Source organism: Columba livia, chromosome 7 (assembly GCF_036013475.1).
Source record: "Columba livia isolate bColLiv1 breed racing homer chromosome 7, bColLiv1.pat.W.v2, whole genome shotgun sequence".
Taxonomy (NCBI): Eukaryota; Metazoa; Chordata; class Aves; order Columbiformes; family Columbidae; genus Columba; species Columba livia.
Window position 1 is genome coordinate 25,703,921 of NC_088608.1, and position 24,090 is coordinate 25,728,010.

The 24,090-nt window shown below is 37.9% G+C and overlaps 1 protein-coding gene across 5 annotated transcripts in view; it reads right to left on the minus strand.

The window, feature by feature from the left end:
* CERKL (ceramide kinase like) overlaps positions 1-15,350 on the minus strand; it is a 68,548-nt gene extending 53,198 nt beyond the window's left edge. For 2 of the 5 annotated variants that reach the window (XM_065068896.1, XM_065068895.1), the window contains exon 1: positions 14,992-15,347. In XM_065068896.1, the coding sequence (XP_064924968.1) occupies positions 14,992-15,295 (304 nt within the window). In that variant the 5' untranslated portion in view covers positions 15,296-15,347. Of the gene's footprint in view, positions 1-14,613; positions 14,926-14,991 lie in introns of those variants that run through there. The other 3 variants (XM_065068897.1, XM_065068898.1, XM_065068900.1) reach the window with 3 other exon arrangements.
* Positions 15,351-24,090: the final 8,740 nt, after the last annotated feature.

Below are 24,090 nucleotides of genomic sequence, written 5' to 3' on the forward strand. Positions count from 1 at the left end.
AACAGACTTGAAAGAAAGGAAAAAAAAAATTTACATGATCTTCATAACATACATGTTCCTGTGTCCTTGTTCCTCTTAGAGGAACTGTTCATATTTCTCTAACTTTGTAAAATATTTCGACACATAGGTATAGAACAAAAATTACTTTGAACACAACACAAAATTTAAGGTATACTTAGGCAGTTGTGCAATACACAAATTAGCCCTTTATCTAAAGAGAATGCTTACAAAATGCAACACTCCAGCGGCTTTCTGGTATTACAATGATTGTTATTATACAGAATTGACTACATTTGCAGCGATGCATAATCCTGTGACTGAGGAAATCACATTCTCAGGCTTTCATCAATTTAAAAATTTTGTTTGTAGCTTAATACTATGACAAAGCTTTCACAAAAAATTTGATACCAATATGATGTGACACAACTGAACCAAACCCTAATTTCGCTCACAGTAAGAAATCACAGGATTAAGTAACACTGTGCAGTCTTTTAGAAAAGTTTATTGCTTCCAGATGGATGCAAGTTTCCTTTCAGCATTGATCGTATCTTCTGTACACAGGGTGCCAATGTTACTATAAATATAGACAAAAGCAGTTATAAAGATAAATTATTAAAAAATTGACATAAAAAGGCTCAAACAATACTGTCTCGCTCCACAAAGGACAACTACATTAGAGTGATGTATCACAAATGTTCAACATAAAAACATAAACACCCTTTTTAGAAATTACAGTCCATACATGAGCAAGTACAAATTTATATGGTATCTATAAAATGACTTCTAATTCAAACTGCATGCTCTTTGCCCCATGTTGTGTAGCGCCATGTGTTTCACTGCATGGTGCACACTACCAAGATGTCCACCTGTGCCCATGTATCTGCACAGCAAGCTAAATATATGCTTACTTCATTTAGCAGCAGAACTGTTGAAGACACACTGCAATACACTTATGTTGAAATAAACCCCAAATTGTAAATAATGAATCTCTTTAAGTTAATTTAAATTTTGAACCATGTACATAAGACACTGACAAAGTGTATCATCAGCTCTACAAAATGTTTTCCAGAAAAAAATAATTCTGTGGAATATCTGATTAGACTTTAATAAAATTATATATAATGCTATTTTGGAAATCAAAATACACTCAGAAATTATCAGATAAAGCCAGTGCTATGAGTTGTTTTAATATTTTATGTTGTTATACAGTTCAGGAATTATAAGAACAAATGATAATGAGTCATTTGAAACACATTATTTGAAATTTCCATGAGATTCTCAAAAATCAAAAGATCTTTATCTTGGTTTTTTTTTTTGTGTAATAGCAAGTGCATAAAGTAGAATAGGTTAATGTATTTTATAAAGAACATGCAGAATCCATGAAGTATTTAGTGAATAAAATTTTAGCATTAAGTACCATTAAATTCAAAAGTAACTATCATCATAGAAATAACTTTCACTTTTACATCAAGCATTATACATTATAGGGTGTTTCAAAAAGATGGACCCAATTTCAAAGCAGTGTATTTCACAATGGCAACATGTTACAACAACATAAAAATTTACAAATGGTTTAACAGAGTTATCAAGTAACCTTTTTATAAATGCTCTGTGTTCCCTCCACCTGCTGTACCGACAACTTCGAGATGGTAGTTGAATTTGTCCCAAACAGAGATATAGTGATTTGAAATTGGGTCCATCTTTTTGAAACACCCTGTATTATACTATGTTACATATAGAAACCTACATATTTTCTGACAGGCATACCAACTTCTTCAAAACAGAGCCACTAGTCAAAACAACATCCAAAAATTTTCCATGATGTATTCTTTGCTTCCCTGTGTGCATCAACAGTCTCAAACAAGCAGTCTCCTATCCATTTTAAGCCAATTCCTTGTCATACCCTGTCTACTCCTCTTAACTCCAGTGTGGTAACTGTAACTACATACCACATTTACATAACTACTCCTAATCACAGCCTATTCCTAATCCTAGTAATCCTAGTATCAAGAAATACTAAAATCAAACAGAAAGACTACTGATTGACATATAAAAAAAAATTCAGATGAGCTTTCACTGTTGGAGAAACACATGTCAGATGACAAAGATACAATTCAAACCTCTCATAATACACATGAATTTTTGTTCCTCCAAACTTATAAATGCTAGAATTACACCACACAGACACACATGTACTGGGATTAGCACTATGAGGTTGAAGTAAATCTCTTACTTGCAGATGCTAAGAATTTTACTCACAGCATAAAAATCCTGCATATGGTCACAGGATCAGAGAGAGATTTGTATTTACAGCACCCATACAGCAACTAAGAGATGCATCTTCAGACTGTCTCCAACAGGCACTTGCACATTATGTACCTTATTGTTACTATTCTATCTAAATTTTCCTCTATCTCAATATTAAACTTACCTTGCTCATTTAAAAGTAAATTGAACAAATCTGAGTTTCCACACATTACAAATCAGACAATAACCTTTGACTTAGCCTTAACATGAACCAGTGGAAGAAAATTATCACCACCTGTGTTCAAGAATTAATTGCTATAGATACCCTGGCACACATCTTCAAACTGTTGACATAATGAATGGAATGTTTTACCTTGAGGGTCATCTTTCACCCTGTAAACATCTGAAGTCTTCTGAAAGAGATTTATGGAAAAACACAATCTAAAGCATATTAAATTTGCACTTTTTCTTAATCTTAAGGTTGATGAAACTAATTACTCCTCTGAAATTGTTTGCAATGGTTTTGGACTAATATCCTGTACAAGTGTAGCTATTGTATTTGGAATTTAGCTTCCCTTCTCCACAAAAACCAACCAAACAAAACAAACAACACCCACACAAGACTATATTAATTATAAATGTACACACGAGCAGTATTTAAGGCACTTATAGCTAAGAAATATGGGTTTCCTATACAGTCTGCTACTGCATTTTAATTCTTAACAATATTTAATAAAAATAACCTCTTGATATTTTGTCAAAGAACACACATTCTTTAAGCTTATTGATCCACTGATAAAAACAAGCACTTTGCAAAACTGAAGGTCAAATTCTAACAGGAAAGCTAATTCAGTAGTGCAAATAGAGATGGAGTTACAGACTAGTTCAGAATGCACTTTTACATAAAGTATCATTTAAATATAATTTAACCGGTTTCTGGTACCTAAGACCAGGAATACCAGGTCAGAGCAAAAGTCCATCTGTCCCAGTATCCTGTGTCAAACCACAGCCATAAGCAGATGCTAAGAAAAGAGAAGGAATAAAGCAAGCATTTATTCTAATTTCCACCAATACTTTTCCACTCCTCACCTGTTTTCATTTGGGACACTCTGAACTGACTGCCATTTCTTCACATTGAACAGCGTTTAAATTAGGCCTTCCATCTCCAGCTGAATCCACAAAATCTTTTATTATTTACAATATCCTTTGGCAGTAAGTTTTGCAGTTCCCTTGCTGCATGATTATTTTGAGTCTGGTTCTTCTTAGCCTATTAAATGCACTGTATGTCTTCTGTTGGAAGATAGAAAGCCCTTGCCATCTACTTTCTCCAAGCCTCATCTCAACAGACTCCCTTTCAAACCAAGAAGTGCTGGCCTAGTCTGTTGTGTCACCCTCATCGAGGAGCTATTCCTTACCATCACTCACTGTCACACCATGAACCTTCTCCAGTCCCACATCATCCTTGTTGAGAACACCAGAACTGCACACAATATTCAAGACATTGTTAAATAAATGTTCATTTATAGAGCATACAAACACCTGGTTTAGTCTCTATTTATGTCCTAATGATCCTTAATATAATAAACCTAACAACTGTTTAAGTGACAGATGACATTTTCCACATAATAAACCCATTCCTAATGTGGAACCATGTAGCCACAGCTCCTGATCTTGATCCCAAGCTGATGGCATTCAAATAAGAGATCAGTACATTACACTATGCTTAATTATATCAACTCCTGGACTCACTGTCGCATTGTCTGGTCAAATCTGTAGAACGGACGTGGGTCTGAAGCTGTGCTGTAGGACGTAACTGACAACCTCTACATGTTTTTTCACTTTGATTTTAACAGTCCCCCAAATATAGCATTTTTGCTTTTCCATGTTTATCCCACATAATTTTTTCTCATCCACACTCCTTGCAGACCACACTGTTAACATACCAAAGGCACTAGGAAATTTTCTGGCAGGCTATGAATTAGACAAAGAAAACAAATATTAGAAACATAAAACAAAGAGAAACATATTTAAGAACAGCTTTCTTTCTACTCATTTTACTAGTCTGCTCCTGCATACAAACTAAGACTGCTAAACTGCAAAGGCAAAAAAGTAGTAACTGCTTTAAGCAAGAAAAACAAACAAATGTGTATTAATTACGTTGTTAAGTTCAGTACTGAATTGCTGTGCATACATTCCACTAATAGTTTCCACAAAACAAGTGAGACCTAGGGACAAAATTTCAAAAACACCACCTGCTTGTTTCCATCATATTTTAAATAATTTACTCCTCAACAAATGTAAGTGGGGCAAAAAAAACACAAACACACACACAAAAACACCACCACCACCACAAAAGAACCTACAAATCACCAAACCACAACACCTTTAGTAACACCTTTTCATTTCACTTATATTTGTACTACAGTAAACAAACAAACAAAAAATCAACACCCTACAAATATTTATCAGGTACTCTTTTCATTGTTTTTTAAAGCAACCTTAGTTATTACTGTTCTTCCATCACATATTCTTAGTTTAATCACAGCCTTGTTTAATGAGTGTGTTGCAGTTAAGTGATGAAGAATCAGTATCTTTCACATTAAATATGCAGAAGCATTCTTTTTCCTTTAATTAAAATATTACCAAATTAAAAATAGACATCTATATACAGCCTTTTCCTGATTATTGTAACATATCAATATATTTAGGTTTACCCTGGGATGTGTCAATGGCAGAATTTGCTAAATGAAGCCATAAATCTGTTCAAAGTTTGATGTTGACACGAGTTACCACCATCTATAGCCATCTAACTGTTAGTGTAGTATTCAGTGGTGCATTGATTATTTTGATCCCTAGCTAATTAGCTCACCCCCAGTTACTATATGTAAATGTGACAGAACAGGCCTTTGGGAAGTCCAAAACCATCCAAGTATGAAGTTTTTCAGTACCTTTCTTGACAGAGCTATTTGACAAGTCACCAACAGGCCCTGTGACAAACACCATACCAGGGAGAGGACTTAGACAGGAGCCATCTCATTTTGAACAATCTTGAACAGTCAACAGATCAGCCAGGCAAAGATGTGCTGTTCTCACCCAGAAAGCCAGTTATCTTGAATTTTTTTCTACTTACTTTTAACAATTTATTCACAAGAATTTTCACTTAAGTTAAAATGACATAGGCTTTTTTTTTAAAGCCATTTTCCTACAACATTAAGTGATAATAGTTATTCTATTTCTATTTTACTGTACTAAAACAACACTGCAAAATATAAATATAAAGATGATTTTTAAACATCTGTCAGACAGGGGGTTTTAATAGAATGATGAGCACTTAATTACTCAAACTCAGAACAGTATCTGCAAAACAGCATTACATTTAGTCATAAGTATCTACTGCTGTAACCCTTAACTTGACCATTTGTATGTCAAATTTTGTTTTTCCAAGACTGTCTGCACTGTGCAAAGACCTGTTTCCAGGATACACATAATTGTGCAGTACATAACATCTGTTGCTTTGCATTTTCTGAGCTTCACAAAGCATACTTTCCGATATTCACTTCAGTGTATGGACTCACAAAAGAGATATATAGTCACAGTTCAAATAAACTGACAACTATGGCAACTACTCCATACTGAAAACCACATAACTATCATCTTACATAACCCAAATAAACAAAAGCTGGGAAATTCAGAGTTTGGCATCAAACTCTGCTCATGAACTGACCATTTGTTTCAAATCGCAACACAGGGAGGAAACAGCCACATGCTAGATTAAAGAATTGTGAGGTAAACCAAGTTACAGTATTTTTTTTGTCAGAGATTTAATATATTCTTACATCTATAACCAAACAAGAAGACAGGGGAAGGAGGAAGCTGCATCAGATCTTCAACAGAAGTAGTAGAATTTTCTTTATTCAAATGCCTTACAGAAAGGCATACCATACATCAATGCTCACATGAAAATTCAGACCTAGATTTTTTTAAAACACTTTTTATCTTCCTTTAAAATAATAATAATAATAAAAAAAAAAAAAAAATCAAACATTTTTTCTGTGTCTGTTACCACTAAAAAACATGAGAGAAAAGCGCAGCCTCCATACTACTAGTAAGGAAAACTAACTTTTGCTTGTAACAAAGTCCATGGTGGGCCTGGAAAATAATTTTGAATTCTTATACAAGTTATCCTGGGATCATGTGAATAACTTGGGATCCATTCTGGTTTCTGAGCTCTAATTTTACAAAAATTAAGCATTGTGGCTTACAATCATTCTACATGCTTTGGCTTACAATCATATTACAAAATCTCCAAGTTAAGTGTGGCTTGAAATATTTTCTTCATTTTGTAACTTAAGGGCTTACATATTTATTGCATCGAAGTTGCTAAGAGCTATGTTGTCATTGATAGATATACATAAAGAGCTCAACATGAGTTCTGTGCTTTGTTTTTGTTTTCTTTACTCTCTAACATTAATAAAATAACACTCAATATTTGGCATTTACAGAAGACACTGTTGAAATATTTCACAATATTCAGCTAGGATGACAAAAGTAGATCACACAGAAAAAAATACTTAATCAAAAACCCATCCAAAGAATAAAGTGAGGACTTTGTTTAAACAGAACAAAAAATAGGAAAATTCGGGGAAGGAATAAAATCAGAAGCACCCTCTCAGTCTTTACATAGGCATTTTTAAGCCCGCCCACTTACAAGTAGGATAAAGATAAAATACAGCTCAAGGCTTCAAACAAATGCACTCATCTCCAAACACCAAACTCATTACCGAAAGATGAAATCAGCTAATACTGTCCTACACCGTGAACAAGCCACTCCCAATAACTGTATCTAAGTAATGGGAACTGGCATGTTGTGTGAAACACAGCTTATTGATGCTTCTCCAAAGGAGAGCTGGTGATATTGATAATTCCAGTATCACAAAACTTCTAGGTTTGTGTGACAATTCCTGTTGCTTTGCTCAACTTAAGTCATGGGGGAGGGTGGGATTTTTTTCCATGAGGAAACACAATAGAAAAACAGTTACCATGAGACCTTAGATGAAGCAAAATGTTCTCATTCAATAAAGCATTTTTAACCTGAGTACTTCGATAATAACGAAATCCATGTTCATAAAGAAATTTAGGTTCAATCAAGAAAGCCACAAATGCATTTTAAATGAGTTAACTATTTTTTGCCTTTAGCAGAATTGTCACTGAAAAGTATAAAGTTAATTACTTTAACTTCAAGATCACTTTTGAAATTAATCCAGTTTGAAGCAAAAAGTATAACTAGTAATAGATGTTAAGGCGAATCAATGAATGAAGCTAAAGAAGTACCAGAAGCCTAATTATTTTTTAAACTATGTTAAGTCTCATGCACACTTAAATACCATTTAATTTTTAACACCATGAATAATATGTGAAAGTACTATCTCTATACAAGCATATATCCTATGTTGGAAACAAAATAATCAGCCACTTTTTCAAATTGCAAAAAATCAACACTTTTTTCTTTTCTTGCAAAGGGCCACAGCAAATCAGTTTGATAGTAAATCTGAAGTCCTACAAAAAGGATTTCTATGCTCAGCCAGAGTGCAGAAATAAGAAATACAATTAAGAGTCGAAGACATTGTTAACTACATAAAACCCAGTTACCCAGATAACATCCATATGTGGAAGAGGCATTATCATACATTTGGGTGATTCATCCAAGAGGAGGAGTTTTCAGCACACTACGAATCCATTTTTGGTTGCATTTACAGGGTCATTATTTCCCTGCCGATTGCAGTGCCACATGCACAGCTGAATTTTTGCTGTGCTTGCAATTTCACTTATTCAGCTACACTTGAAGATGTGATCCTGAACTGGTATTGCTGTCCAAAGGATATTATCTGCACTACACGTAAAGGGTGAAGAGTTCCTAAACTGCAAGAGTAGAGTTCCAAAATTTCTTCCCTAATGAAATAGTTTGAGAAATACCATCCTTATAGTCTGCAGATGCAAGTATTTTTGAGACCACCTAAACAGCAGGAAGGAAGGCATTCTAGTCACTTATTTCAAGTTAGCAGGTGTGGTTTGTAGTTTTTTTGTTTTGGTTTGGGTTTTGTTGTTTTTGTTTGGTATTTTTGTTTATATATATATATAATATAATAAATTAAATGGTATTTTAAGAGGTTAATTTATCAACTTTACAGTTGGTGAAACCAAAGTAACTCAAAAAATTGACAGTTAGTGTCTATGAGAGGGGAATCAATTTAGAAAAAGATATTAGTATAATGCAATTCTATAGCAGTCCCAGCAGTAAATGACAAAAAGGTCACATTTTGAAAGGAAACAGCAGATACCACCACAAAGCTAGCAGATGTTCCTAAAGGATCATCTGTACAAAAACATAAGCATATGTGAGAGAAATCCAACACTATCACAAAATCAGTTGGTGTCTAACATAATAGCAGTTCCTTATGGCAATATGGTAATACATGTATCAGATACTCAACACATTATGGGTTTTTTGTCCGCACATACTGTTATAAGTCATAAAAAACAGGACCACTGATTTCCTTGAAAGGAAAACATTAGTTCCACAACCCACTAACGTTAATGTACACAAAGACTATTCAGTTATTCAGGTTTATGTTCTCAGATAATCAGCCATATAGGCTTTTTTATAAATTGTCTAAGAAGGATAAACATATTTTTAGAGCACTATGGGTATTTAAGTAAAAAATTTCTTCTAAAAGCAGTGCATAATATAGTTAGATATACCTAAATGAAACAGCAAACAGAAAGTGATTCCTTCTATCCAGTACCTTTTTGTTTGACTTTTTGCATAATTGCAGCAACATCAATTATTTACCCGCTGCTCTTGTAATATACATAGTTCACAAATAAGATATCTACAATGAAAGGAAAATTGTTTTTCTGAGTTTTGTTTATTTTGACTCCGACAAGACCAGATGACAGACTATCCTCCTTTATTTGTATTTCTATTTTGTAACTGTTAAATAAAGATAGAAATGTCTCAATCTGAGTACATCTTTTGTCAAGATACAAAATAAGAAAATGCAAAAGAACATAATTTTCTGAATTCTAACCCATTTATTACCATGGACAGTTACAACTATGGAAGCATGCTTGTACAACTTTACCATAGGAGAAGAATCCATTAGGAACCATGATCCCCACAACTATTCCGGAGAAGGTGCTACAGAACCACATCCTACACACAGTTCAATGAGAGAAACTGCCGTAGACAAAGAAAGTAGGCAGCAGTCTCAGACTTTGCATTAAAAAGAAAACATTGTGAAGAAGAGTTATTACTTTGTGAGGAAGGTAAATAAATAATTTTATTTCAAACTTATAGAGTACCAGAATCCAACTCACTAACACAAGTGCAACTTGACATGTAGGTGAACTCCAACACACACAAATACAATTTGCAAGACCTAGCATAGAAACTTATTTTCTAGAATGAAAATTTAAATATCTGATCTCTTTCTTCGAAGGTAGAGAATCAAAGTACATACAAAAGCCACTATTAGATGCCCAGAGTGTGTTAATCCCTTTCAACACAAGCAGAGAGGTACATAAACATGTGAAATACAAGAAAAATACCAGAAAGCATGAAACAGCATAAATTGTTCCAAAAGCACATAGTCATGAACTGATGTGCTTATAAAGGATAAAAGACACACAGAGAATCAAGACATGATGTTTCAAAGTTGCCTGAATTAAGAACTTATTTTAAGAGTCCTCTAATGAGTATACCAAATTTCCTTAAATATTTTTAATTTTTCACAAAAAGTTGTAAATTAATAAATTCTTTTGCAGTTTCATGCAGTATTAATCTTAAAGACCTTAATTTTATTAACTTCCTTGAAAAATATTTGAGTGTCTTACAAGTTCAGACACCATGGGATTGCTTAAAACAGCATGCCTTCTTCCTCCAATTTACATTTTACAGCCTTATATTAATGTGATACATGTACATCTCACTGTCAGATATACTTCATATTACTTATTTTTATGTCTCTTCCTTAAAAATAGTTTCCTATTTTGACAATAGGTAAGACACTTATAAAAAATATGTTCTCTACAGGTCAGAATTGCAATCAAAAGCTTTGAATTTCACCAATGTGGAACTTCACATTTTGTAACAGCCAGTTCCCATTTCCATTATTCCTGACTGACCGATAGACTGACAGATGTCTTACTTCAGAGATCCCAAACAGACTATTGGTATCTATTTCAGCCACATCTGTTCCTAAATAGCCTTGGCAGCAGGCCACTATGCACTCAGAATTAATATTAGAGCCTTTATTGCTAACTCTTTCACTGTTGCAATACATCAGTGATTTTTTTCCTTATTGCTGCACTTATATAGAATATTTATAAATCTAGATTTTAGAAGAATATCAGCAAGAACTATAGTATGCTACGTATAAGAATAGTATACTTCAACACATATTGATTTTTTTACTTCATTATGGAAATATATAGTCAACCATACATGAACCTCTAGATTGTTCCAGAGATTTTCCATTCAATTAATTTATGACATTATGCTAAATTACTTATGTTAAAAAGTTTTATCTAAATTATTTTTATTATGCAAATACTTAGTCCAGCTTACATGCTGTCAGTCTAAGAGAACAACTTCGTATACCCCTCAGTCAAGTATACTACACACATAAGAAACTGTACTTACAAAGTTTTTCAGAATGATCAAAAGCCTCTGGACTTCACATACCAGTAGAACACTGAGTGAGTGCCGGTTTTGTTCCATTTCTGTCTGACAGAAATCTGCTGAAAAACTGCAGTTATTGTAAATTGGGAAGTTCTGCAGCAATCTTTAAAAATAGGCTAAAGACTTTAAAGAAATATCAGGATTAAAGTTCTCATTCAACAGCAAAAAACAAGCCATATTGGAAGAACAGAATAAAGAAGACTGAATCTGTACTGAAACTGTCCTAAAACACAAACAATTCCCACATCCACTGCTACTAATACCCTACATTTCATTAGTTTGTAAACGTTAGCCACACCAAAAAAAACTTCCACTCCAAGCATTTGTTCTTAAATGTAAATAATTGTTTTCCATCATTAAGTCATTCTTACTATCTTCTGAAGATATCTAAAAATCACATATAATACTCAAGTATGTACTTAAGAGAGCTTTCTCTGCTGTGGTTTTGAAGCAGCATCCAAAATGAGAAGCTCTACAGTTTGGGGCTGGATTATTAATGCAGAAAGAGAAGTCTTGTTTTTTCTTAATTTCAGTGATTATATTTATAGCATAGGAAAGTCACATAGAAAAGAAGCTGGAGAAAAAAACAGTAACTACTGACTGTGAGCTCTGCTTCTCATTGCACTACCCAGTGCATTGTTAGAAGCAAGCAAGCAGCTCAGAGGGTATCCGACTCCAGTGAGAAGAAAAGGCTCAGCTGAGCTGCACAGCCAAATGGTAATTTTAGCCTGTCGGGGGGGGGGGCAGCTGCCCATGTTCCCACTTGACTCGTTTGCTCCCTCAGGCTCCACATCTAGTTGCCTGCCCAGGCCTAACTTCTGCCCAAAGCTGTGTTACAATACAGAACACACAAAAATCATAATGGGTCATGCTTATTTGGGAGGGGAGAAGAGGCTTACTATGAGGAGTGGAGAGTAAGCAACAAAGTATGCCATCAAAAATCCTCAGCGAGCACTGGCAGCCAAAAACTTCTAGGAAACAGAAGCTACAGAAATTAAAGGGAGGGCAAAGAAGGATGTCTGCCTTATAATCACACCACCAAAAGCTCCACAGAAACAGTGCAACGGAGCACAACTACACACACATGAAGCCCAGGCGGAGCAGACATCACCTGCTTGGGAAATTTAAACTGGAGCTTTGAGTTCTATTTAGGAGAAGCTGAAAGAGCCCAGGCTGCATGAGCTACCACACACAAGAACATATGATGGGAATGGCAGAACTACGGACAACAAATGAAAGTTTCAGCAAGACAGGAATATTTTTTATGAATTATTTGGGATGGGGTGGGAGGTTAGAGAAAAGGGGAGAAAGCAACTACCTAGCAGTCCCTGCACTTGACAGATTAGAATGATTGCCATAGAAGAAAGGTCTTTTCTGAAAATATGAAAAATTACTACATGCAAGTCCAAGCAAGAGACACTTCATTTAGCATCACTGGCAAAGTCTGAAGACCTGACCTTTTAGAGCCTAAAGTAAACTACATTATGAATCTTTTGTTTTGGAGAAAGTATGCTTAAGCTAAATCCCAGTGGAACAGACCTATTCAGATTGCCATCAACCATTGCCTGTACCTACTGACAGCTTGACTCAAGCTCTGCACTGCTGTACTTCTGTTACATGGAATGAAACAGTAACAGATGGCCCCTTCCAGTACCAGTACAGGTCCCACCCTTGCAACACCCCAGGGTAATTGCTGCTGGGATACAAGATAGCAGGGGGTAGGAAATAAGGTTCCAAACCCCACATTTGACATCTGCAACTACATCAGCAGGAATGGCCACAGATGATGTAGTGGTGGCATCTGTACCACTGAGGAACTGAAAATCCTTTTATCTTCAACGTAAGTACTTTACATTAAAGAATTTGGAAACCCTATGGTAAAAGCTCATAGCCTACCACAGCCCTCAGGAAAAACCTAGCATTTGGAAGACACTACTGCCTTTTGCACTGAAGCTAATAAAGAAGTAGGACGTAAAGAACTTCTCAGAAACCAAAATATTCAGCAGCTCAATACAGTGTAGTACAAAACTGAATTGTCAGAGACAATGAAGTACTAGCATATATTTAACACATGGGCAGTAAAAGCCAAAATCCTGATATAATTGACACCAAATTGTCAGTGCTGCTTTTCATAAGATCCCTGAAATTTTGCCATCTGTAATACGTCTGACTTTAAGCTCTGCATACTTTATTACCTTCCAGGAACTAAGACAAGTTCACAATGTCTTCATGAGTAAATTCAGCATAAAAAGATCTTACACAAAGTAGCAATTTAGGGGGTTAATTTTTCCTAGGAAAACAAACAAAAAAACCCCACAGAATGTATTCCCATCCCTGGAAGCATGAAGCAATATATATAGAAATTAATTCTTCTTCTCTGTACCTTAAAATTTTTCTCTGGTAACAAAAGGCATTCATGGGCCTTACTTCCTGATATATGACAATTCAAGCTACATTAAAGTAACTAGAAGATAAAGCGGCAATCAAATAAGAGCACTGCACACAGAACTAAATAATTAATAAATGTCACTTCAGATCACATACACAGAGACCTGTAGTTAATCCCAAAAGGGAAGGAAGAGAGGCTACAGCATTGTGTAACAGCATTACTAAGGCACCCAGACTGGCTCCACAAGAGGAATTATCATATGCACATCAGTGCGGCTATCATCAGAACTCAATGGTCCTGCTGAAAAGCCAGTAGCTAAGTTTGAGCACAACACTGCACTAACACTGTTACACTATTAGGAAGATAAGAGTCAATAGCTGTGCATGGCACCATATCAATTTGATTTCAGTAGCTCTGGTATGTCAACATGGTTTCATGAAATGAAGCATAACAACTTCAGCTGTGACCATCTGATTATTTCTCTGCAGCAGCAGCACTGGAGTCCCACGCATCTCCACCATTCTCAAGCCCCTGCAGCATACAGGCTACCTTGAAGAGGAACAGATTATTATAACATAGAAAAACTGGTCTGTGGATGAAAATTTGTTTCTCTGTACACCAAGTTTATGGCTGTTGGATGTCACCTACATGAAGTACTAAGTTCTGTCCAAAATAATACTAAAGTTAAACTGGTATTTTAGACCTAACGAGTAAACTGCACCATACCAGAAGGCAACTGTGCTGTCTGGAAACTCTGCATTCCTGAACACAACTTTGATTTCTCCTTTACATAAGCACTGGGAGGTCAAGGCAGTAAACAAGCACTTATAAGAGTTTCTAAGTAGTTTTGAAAGTTTATGTTTCCACAGTTTCTAGGAGGAAAAAAAAAAAAAAAAAAAAAGAGAGGGGGAGGAAAAAAAGCTTTGATAAGTTTAAGGAGCATCCCTATTCTTCTAAAACTTTTGTGCATAATTTGTTTCACATGATCAAATCCTTTGCAACAACACTTTCTCATAATCTGTTGCTTCTTTGGAAAACATAGAGTAATGACAACCTGTTACAGAAGCCTCATCACAAAACTCTGGCATGTCTCACAAAATCATACCCACCTATACGCACTCTAGTTTATGTTCCTATCAGAGAGAATCAACAGAGAAAAGCTGATGCAGCAGAAACAAAATCAAATCCTCTTACTGTTCCACCCAGTGCTAAGAAGACATAAAATACCATCTCTTACATTTTGTCCTTTTCATATCACCCGCCAAGAAGTTAAGGGCTCTTTCCTGGAAGAGATGGTTCAAATAGAAGACGCTCATTGCATTATGAACTTTTTTTTTTTTTTTTTTTTTTAAATCCCCGGCGTAACCTTGAAGGGAAGAGACACGTCTGACACCACTGACTTGAACTACTTCACTATAATCCCGTTTTAAGGCGACTGGGCATGGCCCCACACCAAGAGGCCCCGGCCGCAGCTCGCCGTTCCCCCGCAGCGCCGCGGGCAGACCGACTCGCCCCGGGCGGCCCCACGACCGCTGCCAGATGCGGTCCGGCCCCGGTCTCCGCGCCGGACATCCCCCCGCCCTGCCTCGCCACGCCACGCCCCGGCCCGTCCCACCTGCAGGGCTCTCGGGCAAGATGGGGCTCCAGCGGAGCCGCCGGGCGCTCAGCACCACGTCGCAGCTCCTCTTGCTGATCTCGAAGATGCCCCTGAGGAGCGGCTCCTCCCCCGCCTCGGCCGGCGGGGCGGCCGCCAGCGGGGCCACCCTCCGCCGCCGCTCCTCCGCTGCCGCCGCTGAGGAGCGAGCGCGAGCGGTGCCAACGGCCGCCGCGCGCTGCTCCCGCGGGGCCGGGCCGCCGGCCGCGCGCTCGGGCCGGGCCCGTCGCTGCGGGCTGACAGCGGAACCCGCGGCGCCCAGCATGGCGGCAGCACCGCAGCCCCGCACACCGGCCGCTGGCGGCGTCCCGGCTGCTGCCAAGGCAGCGCCCGCCCCGCCCCGCGGGCGGAGCCGCGGCCGCCCAGGGGCCGGCGGAACGGAGCCCGTCCCGGGCTCGCAGGCGCGTCCGCGACCGACAGTGCCCGCTGGTCCGCCCGTTCCCTCGCGGGAGCGGAGGGAGAGGAGCGCGTCAGCCCGTCCGGGCCGCGCTGAGCCGCGTCTGGGGAAAACCTCTCCTTGTGCCGCTGCGGGCGAGCCCTTCGCTGCCATCGGCGCGGCAGGGCTCCGCCGGGTGCCGCCCAGCCGGCCGCGGGTGTCGGCACCAGCCCGGCACCCGGCTCGGGGGACCGAGCTCTGGGGTGACCGGAGCGCAGTGACAATAGCCAAAAGGCTGTCTGGCGTGAGAAGGGTTTGTTCTCCGGAGTTACTCTGAGTACTTCCCCAGGGAGTGCAATGAAGGAATTCTCTAGCTACAGAAGTTCATTTTCTTCGTCAGACTCCCATATGTCTTCCATTTTCCTGTTGTCACTAAAATATTACAATTATTCAGCTTTGGAAAAGTATGACATGAAGTTACAATAGCCCTTTCATACTAAAAGGTCAAGTCTTTTGCAGGTTGTGTCTGTGGCTTAGCCTTAAGATAAATCACATGTTGACATTCATCCTGCAGAACAGTATTATCATAAACCTAGGTGGAAGTATCACAATCATACATATTCTTCATAACAACTGAGGAACACATGGACTCAGAATCCAACATAAACTCATACAACAACCGATTCTGTGTCAAGTGGGCCGATGCAGAAAGTTTACTGAGGATGTGGCATAGTCATCCCTCACCCTCAAAGCTTGAACACAGAGGAGGGAGACACTTCTTGGCTCCCAGTCTGTAAACTGTTTGGAGGTATGACAGCTTTACTCACATGTGCTGTAAGATTCGCTGATGACAATCACATTAGAGCTACAGCATCAACTCCAAGGTGTTCCTTAGCCTGTTAGCGCTTCACTTGAAGGAACACAGGAATAGTTTTTTCAGGTGAGTTGTATAATGTCCTGGTGGCTTATTAGTGCATGAAAAGGACATTCGTAAATGAGCAGTTTAGTAATTTTATCTTCATTATTTGTAATAAGACAAATATGCAGTATCTCTCTGATAAATAAAGCAATAAATTATAAAAACTGCCTTTTGCAGACTGATACAAACTACATTTCAGAGTGCATGTCAAAATATCCACAGCTCTTATTGTGATGTTTGTCTCTTTAGAAGAGAAATGCTTTTACAGCTAAGGAAATCTGATTGTCTGCAATTAAACCAGCCAAGAGTCCATGAGATAAGATATGATTTCACGACCATTAAGCTGCCTTCTGTAATACTAATAGTTGCATAAGAACCTGTACCAAGCTCCTAGTTATGTAGCCAAGGAGACAGGTTTAACACATATTCTTAAAGTAACTAGGGTACAGCTTTTTGATACTTATTTCCATTTATTTCTTTGTCACATTTAAAGTATGCTCTGAATATTTGTTGAATACACAACCTAGTAAGTGCTTTTCAATTTGCATCAAGCCACTGATACAGCTTTCACTGAAATGCAGCCCTCACCAATTTGCCTTTCTGAATCCTAACATTACCGCATAACGTTTTCGCTTGCTTAAAGTTGTTAGTGTCAATAAGTTTATTCTGACTTCAATTGTGTCAATATTTTTTGGCCCTTCGATCTTCTTTATTGTCATATAAATGTCTTGACTGCAGAATAATCAGATTTAAAAAAAATACGGTCTGTAATTGAAATTGTGTAAAATGTGAAAGTTTTATGCAAAATACATTTTTTGCCTGAAGATAACTGAGTGACAAGGCAGGAATAACTGCAAGCCAAACAAACTTGCCATACCAATTTATCATTCTGGTACAACACTAGATGAACCAATTAAACTTATGTCTGTTATTTGGCATCAGTGATCTTTAATGTGTTTGCACTGATGTCATTCAAAAGGCAAGCTAAATCATTAACTAGAAGATAAAGCACAACATGAAACTGGATACAGTTGAATCAATTTTGAGGCAGTATGCCCTTTCTAATTCCCTGTAGTCATTTCTGTTTGTTTCTGAGACCATTTATTAGCCTAACCTATGTATGTATATTATATATTGTCACCAGATAATTTATCATAAGGTACAAGAAAGGATAAGGTGAGAACTGTATTAGGACCATAAAATAATTCAGTACCATGAGTGGAAGACTATTACAGTTCCTAAGAGACTTGTAATACCTTTCAGCTGATGTCATTAAAACTTTTAAGACCCTTTTATTGATGTTACTTGAAAGGTGTTTTAAATCAATGACTGTTAAGATACCAAAATGTAGTAGATTCAAATAGTAAGATAACTGTGTATGGTAACAAAAACCACAGGAGGAACAAACATACAAGTCTGTTCACAAATCCTCAGTCCCCACAATCCTTTGAAAGTCTAAGCTAGACACTTTTTCCTGGGGGCAGTGGGGAAAAGAAAAATCTAAGCAAGTCTAACAGACTTTTAAAAAAATATCACAACTTTCAGATTTGTACATTGAGTTCAGGAAAAAAAAAAAAATTGAATAGTCTAGCAATATAATTTTATCCATCTTCCATACTATTTCTGGAACACTCACACGTAGAACTTCCTGGTCCTTTCTTGTAGGAAGGATTGTGCGTATTGATCATCCCATGGAGTGTATGGTGTGATGTTCCCATACTAGAGAAAGAAAAAGAGAGACATAAGACAACAAGTAAACGTGTAGCAGGAACCATATAGTAGGCAAACAGTATAGATCACCAAACCTACATATAATGGCCTTGCTTTCTTCTACATCTTTGATCATAGCTAGTATTTCAAAGTGGAGCATATAGGTACTTGTGATTCCAGAATGATCAATGGACATCTAGAAATACAGTAAGCTGTGCAAAGAATAGGGATGATGTAGAGGACACCGCAAGTCACCCAAAGCACCTAAAATGTGTTTTACTTTCCTGTTCTGTCATGCATATTGATTCAATGGCAACAGATACATGAACACAGAGAAACCCTATTGACCTCTTCGTGAAGACTAAATTGAAGAACATATTTCATAAGAATACCTTACATTAGATTTTGCAACTCTTTAGATAACCTCTAAAAGTATTCTGCAGATATTTATAGGGTTTTTTTTTATGCATAAAGTAACTCTCTGAATTTAATGTACCTCCTTCAATTTAAGAGTGACTAAAAATGTAGTGCACAGGGACATTTAGTTCATTAGCAGTTTTCTACAAGGCATAGCTATTCTCTTTTTCTAGTGAGAAGTGTGAAAAGTGTGCATTCTTACAGTGTACCAGGAATAAAAAAGAAGTCATAGAACTGAGTTCACAAAATAGTTCAGCACTGTTTTACAGTCTTAATCCCATATTACTCTATTTTACTTACTTAAAAAGACAGTGGAGCTGCCCTAGGAATTATCTTGACATCTTCTGTTTGTTTTACACAAATAGATCAGCTAAAGCAGAAGGGGCAAAGAGGGAGTGAGGGGCACACCAGAAAGGGAAGCAAAGTCGTTGGCACAACAAGGGCCAGCTACTCTGTAAAGGCCAGGAAGCAAAGGGGAACCCCAGGGCTAGCAAGGCAGGGACCTTTCTGGCCAGAATTCACCTGGTGGTACCTGAGCACAGTAGTCCAGGGGAGAGCACTAGGATCCCCCAAGAACCCAAATCATCAGGTAAACTCACAGCAATGAGCAGGGCTTAAGCCAGAACAGGACACCGGTTTGCAGACCTAGATTATCAACACTCATAGCCAGATCATAGCTACAGCCAAACTGGAGACCAGCATCCCACAGCATCTCTAAAAGAAGAACTGATGGCCCTGGCTGAGCTTAAATAGAGCTCCAGGCCCTTGGGTGGGACAGGTTGGGGGGGGGGGAGTGGGAGGGGCGGTGCTGCAGGTGGAGCTGGTCAGGTTTTTTAAGGCTTCGTAGTGGCCTCAGGGCCTAAGCAGCCAGAAGCACAAAAGAATTGTCAAGGAGCAGTAAGTGCAGGATGTTCTATAACAGGAGCCGAGCAGAGAGTGACCACAAGTTAGGCAGATCACTATGTACCTGACCAAGGCAAGCAGACCTGTGTGCAGCTAAGAGTCCACCTAGCTAGACAAACCCATTGCAATGAAGTAGGTCAAACATCCAGCTGAAAAGCAGAGTCAGGAGGTTAGGCTTGGTGACAGGAATCAGTGTCAGTGACAGTCCAGCAGCCACTAGAAAAGTCTATACTATCAAGGCAGGTGTAAGGCCAAACAAGGATATCAAATCTGTGATGAGGGTCATGATATGGCTGGGTACAGGTATAACTGCAGTATCATGAAAACAGATACCAGGGTGAGAATCTCTTGTTAACCACAGCTCTTGAGTGAAGGAGGGGAGATCCTCTCTTGTGTTTTTTTTTGTGGGGGTTGGTTTTTGTTGTTTTGTTTTGTTTTGTTTTTTTTCAGAGTTTGTTCTTGCCAGTCTGGACCTGGAGAAGAAGTTGCACCATGCCAAGGCACTGCCCCTGACCACAGAGAACTGAACTAGGAGACAGGAGCATTCTATGAGCCTGGATAAGAGGTAGTGGGAAATTAGGAGATGAGCTAGCCTTTCCTTAACTCTCAGTGTTTCTCTCTGGATGAAGGAAATAATCTATTGTTGTCTACATGTTAAAAAGTAGTGGAAGTCTCAGAAATCTTTTCTGATATAATTCTGTGAAGTCAAGAAAGGGAAGAGATATCACAACCTCTAGCAGAAATAGCAAGTGAGGGAAGTATAGCTAGTGTTTAGTGAAGGAAAGCAAGCAGGCAAAACACGCTGTTGAAAAATGAATCCACTCTCCTCAAGAAAAAATGCAATGGGGTGAATAGGCAAGAAATGGGAAGTCCAGATTGAGATTAATGGATAATCTGATGCTGAAGTTAAGGAATGGGAATTAAGAAAAGAAGAGATAACGGGATGCTGTGAGGAAAATGCCTAATGTCCAATCTGGAGGATTCAACAGGCCATTTCTTCTAGCTGGCTTGCTTCAGTGGCTAATAGAGATTTGCTTCTGCAGAAATCTGAATTTTGAAACTGGCAGCGTATCCTTGGCTTGTATATTTTTCTGGCTACAGTGTCTGTTTATACAGTGAAGGTTTAGTGTATAGTCAATTTTACTTCAGCTGTTCATGCCCAAATATTTGCTCTCCTAAGCATGTTCCCTTCTTACATTGCTACTCTGGAAAAGACTATTTTATAGTCCTCAGTATTAATTCACCTCTGTCGTGCTGTTTTTTCTTTGACTTCAAAGAAGAGACACCAAGCAGAACACCAAACTTTTTACACCATAAGTGAAGTAATAAATTATTTTGAAGAAAAATGGCACCAATAGTCTATAAAAGTGAGCATTGCTATTACAATACATCTTTCTATACATCTGAAAAGAAGGAAACCATTAAAAAAAAGAGAGAGAGAGAAAGAAAGAAGAGCAGTTAAGGAAAAGAAAGTCTGAACTCATGGAGATGGATAAGATGGATAAATTCTGCTAAGAAGAGAACAAGAATGAGTGAGATTATTATGCAGGAATAAAAGGCAGCAAAAACAGTTTGAAGCTGAAGTCATTCCTATGAGCACCAGGAGCTGAAACTGATCTTATTCAAAATCAAGGAAAATGTGATAATAGGAAGGAATATGCAATGACAATATGTTGACCAAAAGATATTTTATTTTTTCTTTGCATTAAGGTTGACATGCTGTCTTTTTAAGATAATAAAGTTTTACTCTGAATTTATTTTCTACTCTTCTTTCACCAAAATATTGCCAAATAGTGTAAATCTTAGTTGCTTCTATTTTATTTCAGCAAAATGCTTTTAACTCTATGCCGCAGACCACTACAAGCTAGGAAAGTGAAAGCCAGGGCTGGTATTCTGTGTTTTACATATCCTGTAGGCAACCTAAATACTTAAGAGAATGCTTTGAGAGCATTGTCAGTTTTAATTTTGTATTGCATGGCTTCTGACAGTTTGTTAAATACATATATGAATTATTAAAAAAACACTTATGTACATATTTAAAGAACAGTCTATTTGTAGATCTTTAGCTCACTGTTTCAACACATTCCTGTACTATGTTTTTTAAGGCTTTTTGTAATATGGGATTTTCAGCTAAGAAAATAGTGTAGACCATTTATAATTTCTGAAATAATTACTATACAACCCATCTTGGTCAATAAAAACAAAGACCAATTTTGGCATATTTTCCTTGATACGGCACCAGGCAGAACTCCAGGTTTTCATTTCTGTAAGTTCTTCCTCAACAGGAATGAGTGAGAACTGGGTGGGTTTTGTTGTTTTGGGTTTTGTTTTCTTTTTTTTTTTTTTCTCTCTTTAGATTATATATATATAGGCAAGAGAACAGGAATTTAACTCTGTAATTTCTCAAACTATGTCACAAGATGTTTCTTTGTAGAGAAGTACTATGGTGTTTTTTTGTGGTTTGTTGTTGGGTTTTTGTTGTTTGGTTGTTGTTTTTTTTTTTTTTTAAAGGACACTCATTGTATTTTTAATATGTCAAAAGCAATTGTTAAAGTCATGGTAGATCCAGTTTTCATCAGTTACAATACTGAAGTAATTGCCAGAATTTTTACTGTTACAGATGACAGAAAAAGGTCTGTTTTATTTGCTCTTAAGACTTACTTTAGAATTATTTCTAGTAATTCCTGTTACATCTGGGATTGTATGTTGGTTTTTAATGCTAGTTTATTAAAATTCTGGAACATTATCTTCTGGAGGAAGAGGCTTTCTGTTTTCTGGTGAACTCAGGAATTTTTATTCTCCTTGAACCTACTTCCCTTCACTTGGGAAGGCCTCCTGGAGGCACTGAGCCAAAGACTGATGCTGTTGATGCTATTTGTGCCAGGTAAAACCTGAGGCTTCAGCCTTTCAGACACACCTATGATCTGGAGTTCCACCATTTCAGACCCCTCTGTCATAGCTGTGACCTCGGCTGTAGCACAGGCAATGATGAGTCCACAACCTCTGGACCCTCTTCTGTCGCTTCAGAAAACCAAGAAGGGAAAAGCTGCAAGTTGTGACTGTTACCTGTAGAGAGATTTCACTGGAGTCTTCTCAGGCATGCACCAGTATGGCATAAAGAAGAAGGGAAATGTCACTGGTCCCAGCAAGCCATAAAAATAGAGTCCTAGGCCTTTGCTGGCTGACCCAGTGTGTGTGTGACTCAACCCCTCTGCATGTGGAAATTAGATAATCCCACCATAGCTTTAGTTAATTAGCAATGTGTTCATAGCAGAGGAGCAGTATGAGTAATTCTTTCCTTTGAAAGAGACCTTGATAGACCTTTCTGGGGGAGTTATGAGCAGAGATTTCAAGATTTTGCTTGATATTAGCAGTAAGAGAAAATAAATATCACAGAGGCATCAGAAGCAGCACCAAAGGGAAAAAAATCTCCAATATATTATAAGGATGGCAAGAGGAAAAAAAAAAAAAAAAAAAAGGCAAACTCTAAACTAATTGAAATAACAAAACTCAAAAGTGATTTGTAAAATGGAGCCTCTAGTTACCAAAATGCCTAATTCATTTTCCTTATTTGGATGCTCATAACATTAAAATATTATTTTCTCTAAAGTATCACAGTAGCAAACATTCAGATAGCCTAGGTAGATCACTTAAGTAAATTGCATTGGCTAGAGGAGTTGAATTTTGTTATTAACCATGGAAAAAGAAAAGGTAATTGAAAAGGTTTCTTGTGGTTTGGAAATGCCTTCCAAATATTCATTAAACATTTAAGCAACTAAATTTGCAGAATATGTTCCTGACATTGGCACTAGTTCTGTGGTATTTCTCTCATCAGATGGAAGTACTGTGTGTTATGCAGAGTGCATTCATGCATAAACAATATCATTTTCATAAATTAAAACCTCCCCTGCAGAAGGAACATCTGTGCCTGCCTTTGAATAAAAGATGGTGGCATGTGAGTTGCCCCTCGACTGACTAAAAGAATCCTTATATTGAAGAACAAGGTGCATAACCAAAAGGCAAGCAAGCCTAGGTCAGTTTTTCGGTTTTATCTGAAAATTGTCATTCATTTCCCCACCTCAGGTTACCTAGGTTATATTTAGCTGTGTTGCCACTGATAGGGAAAGGTTAATTGGGTGCTTGAAAAGTTGCCTCTTGCTTTCTTCAGATTCTGCCACAGTTCTGGAGTGCAGAGCTGCGGGCTGTACTACAATGCAGGAAGGTGCTGTAAAATGCATCAGCCGGCGTCGTAACTAATTTTCAGCCTGTTTTTAGCACAAAAGACCGGCAGAAACGGGTGCTGCACAACCAACACGGGTTTGCAACGCTTACGCGTTGGATTTCCGTAGCTATAAACACCTTTAGAATAGACGTCAAGAGCTTGATTTCTCTTGGGAAAAAAAAAAAAAGAAAAAAAGGAGCAAAAAAAAAAAGCTATCATCCACAGGAGAGCTTGTTCACTTTCTGCTGTGTTTAAGTGAAATATTTCTGAAATACTTCTGCGTTGTGACAGACTTCGGATAAGATATTTCAGGGAGCCCCGTAAAACTAATTCTGAGAGTCGGAGGCAAAGACCTGTTGATAATCGTTCCTGGTCATTAGGGGAATTGCTCTCCCGCAGGTTGTGTCTCCGGGTTTATTAAGCCCCAGAATTACCAGTAGAGATTAAAGAAACACACGTTTCGCGTTTGGAAGGGGGTACAGCGAATCGACAGCGCTGGATCCTGGTCTGGTT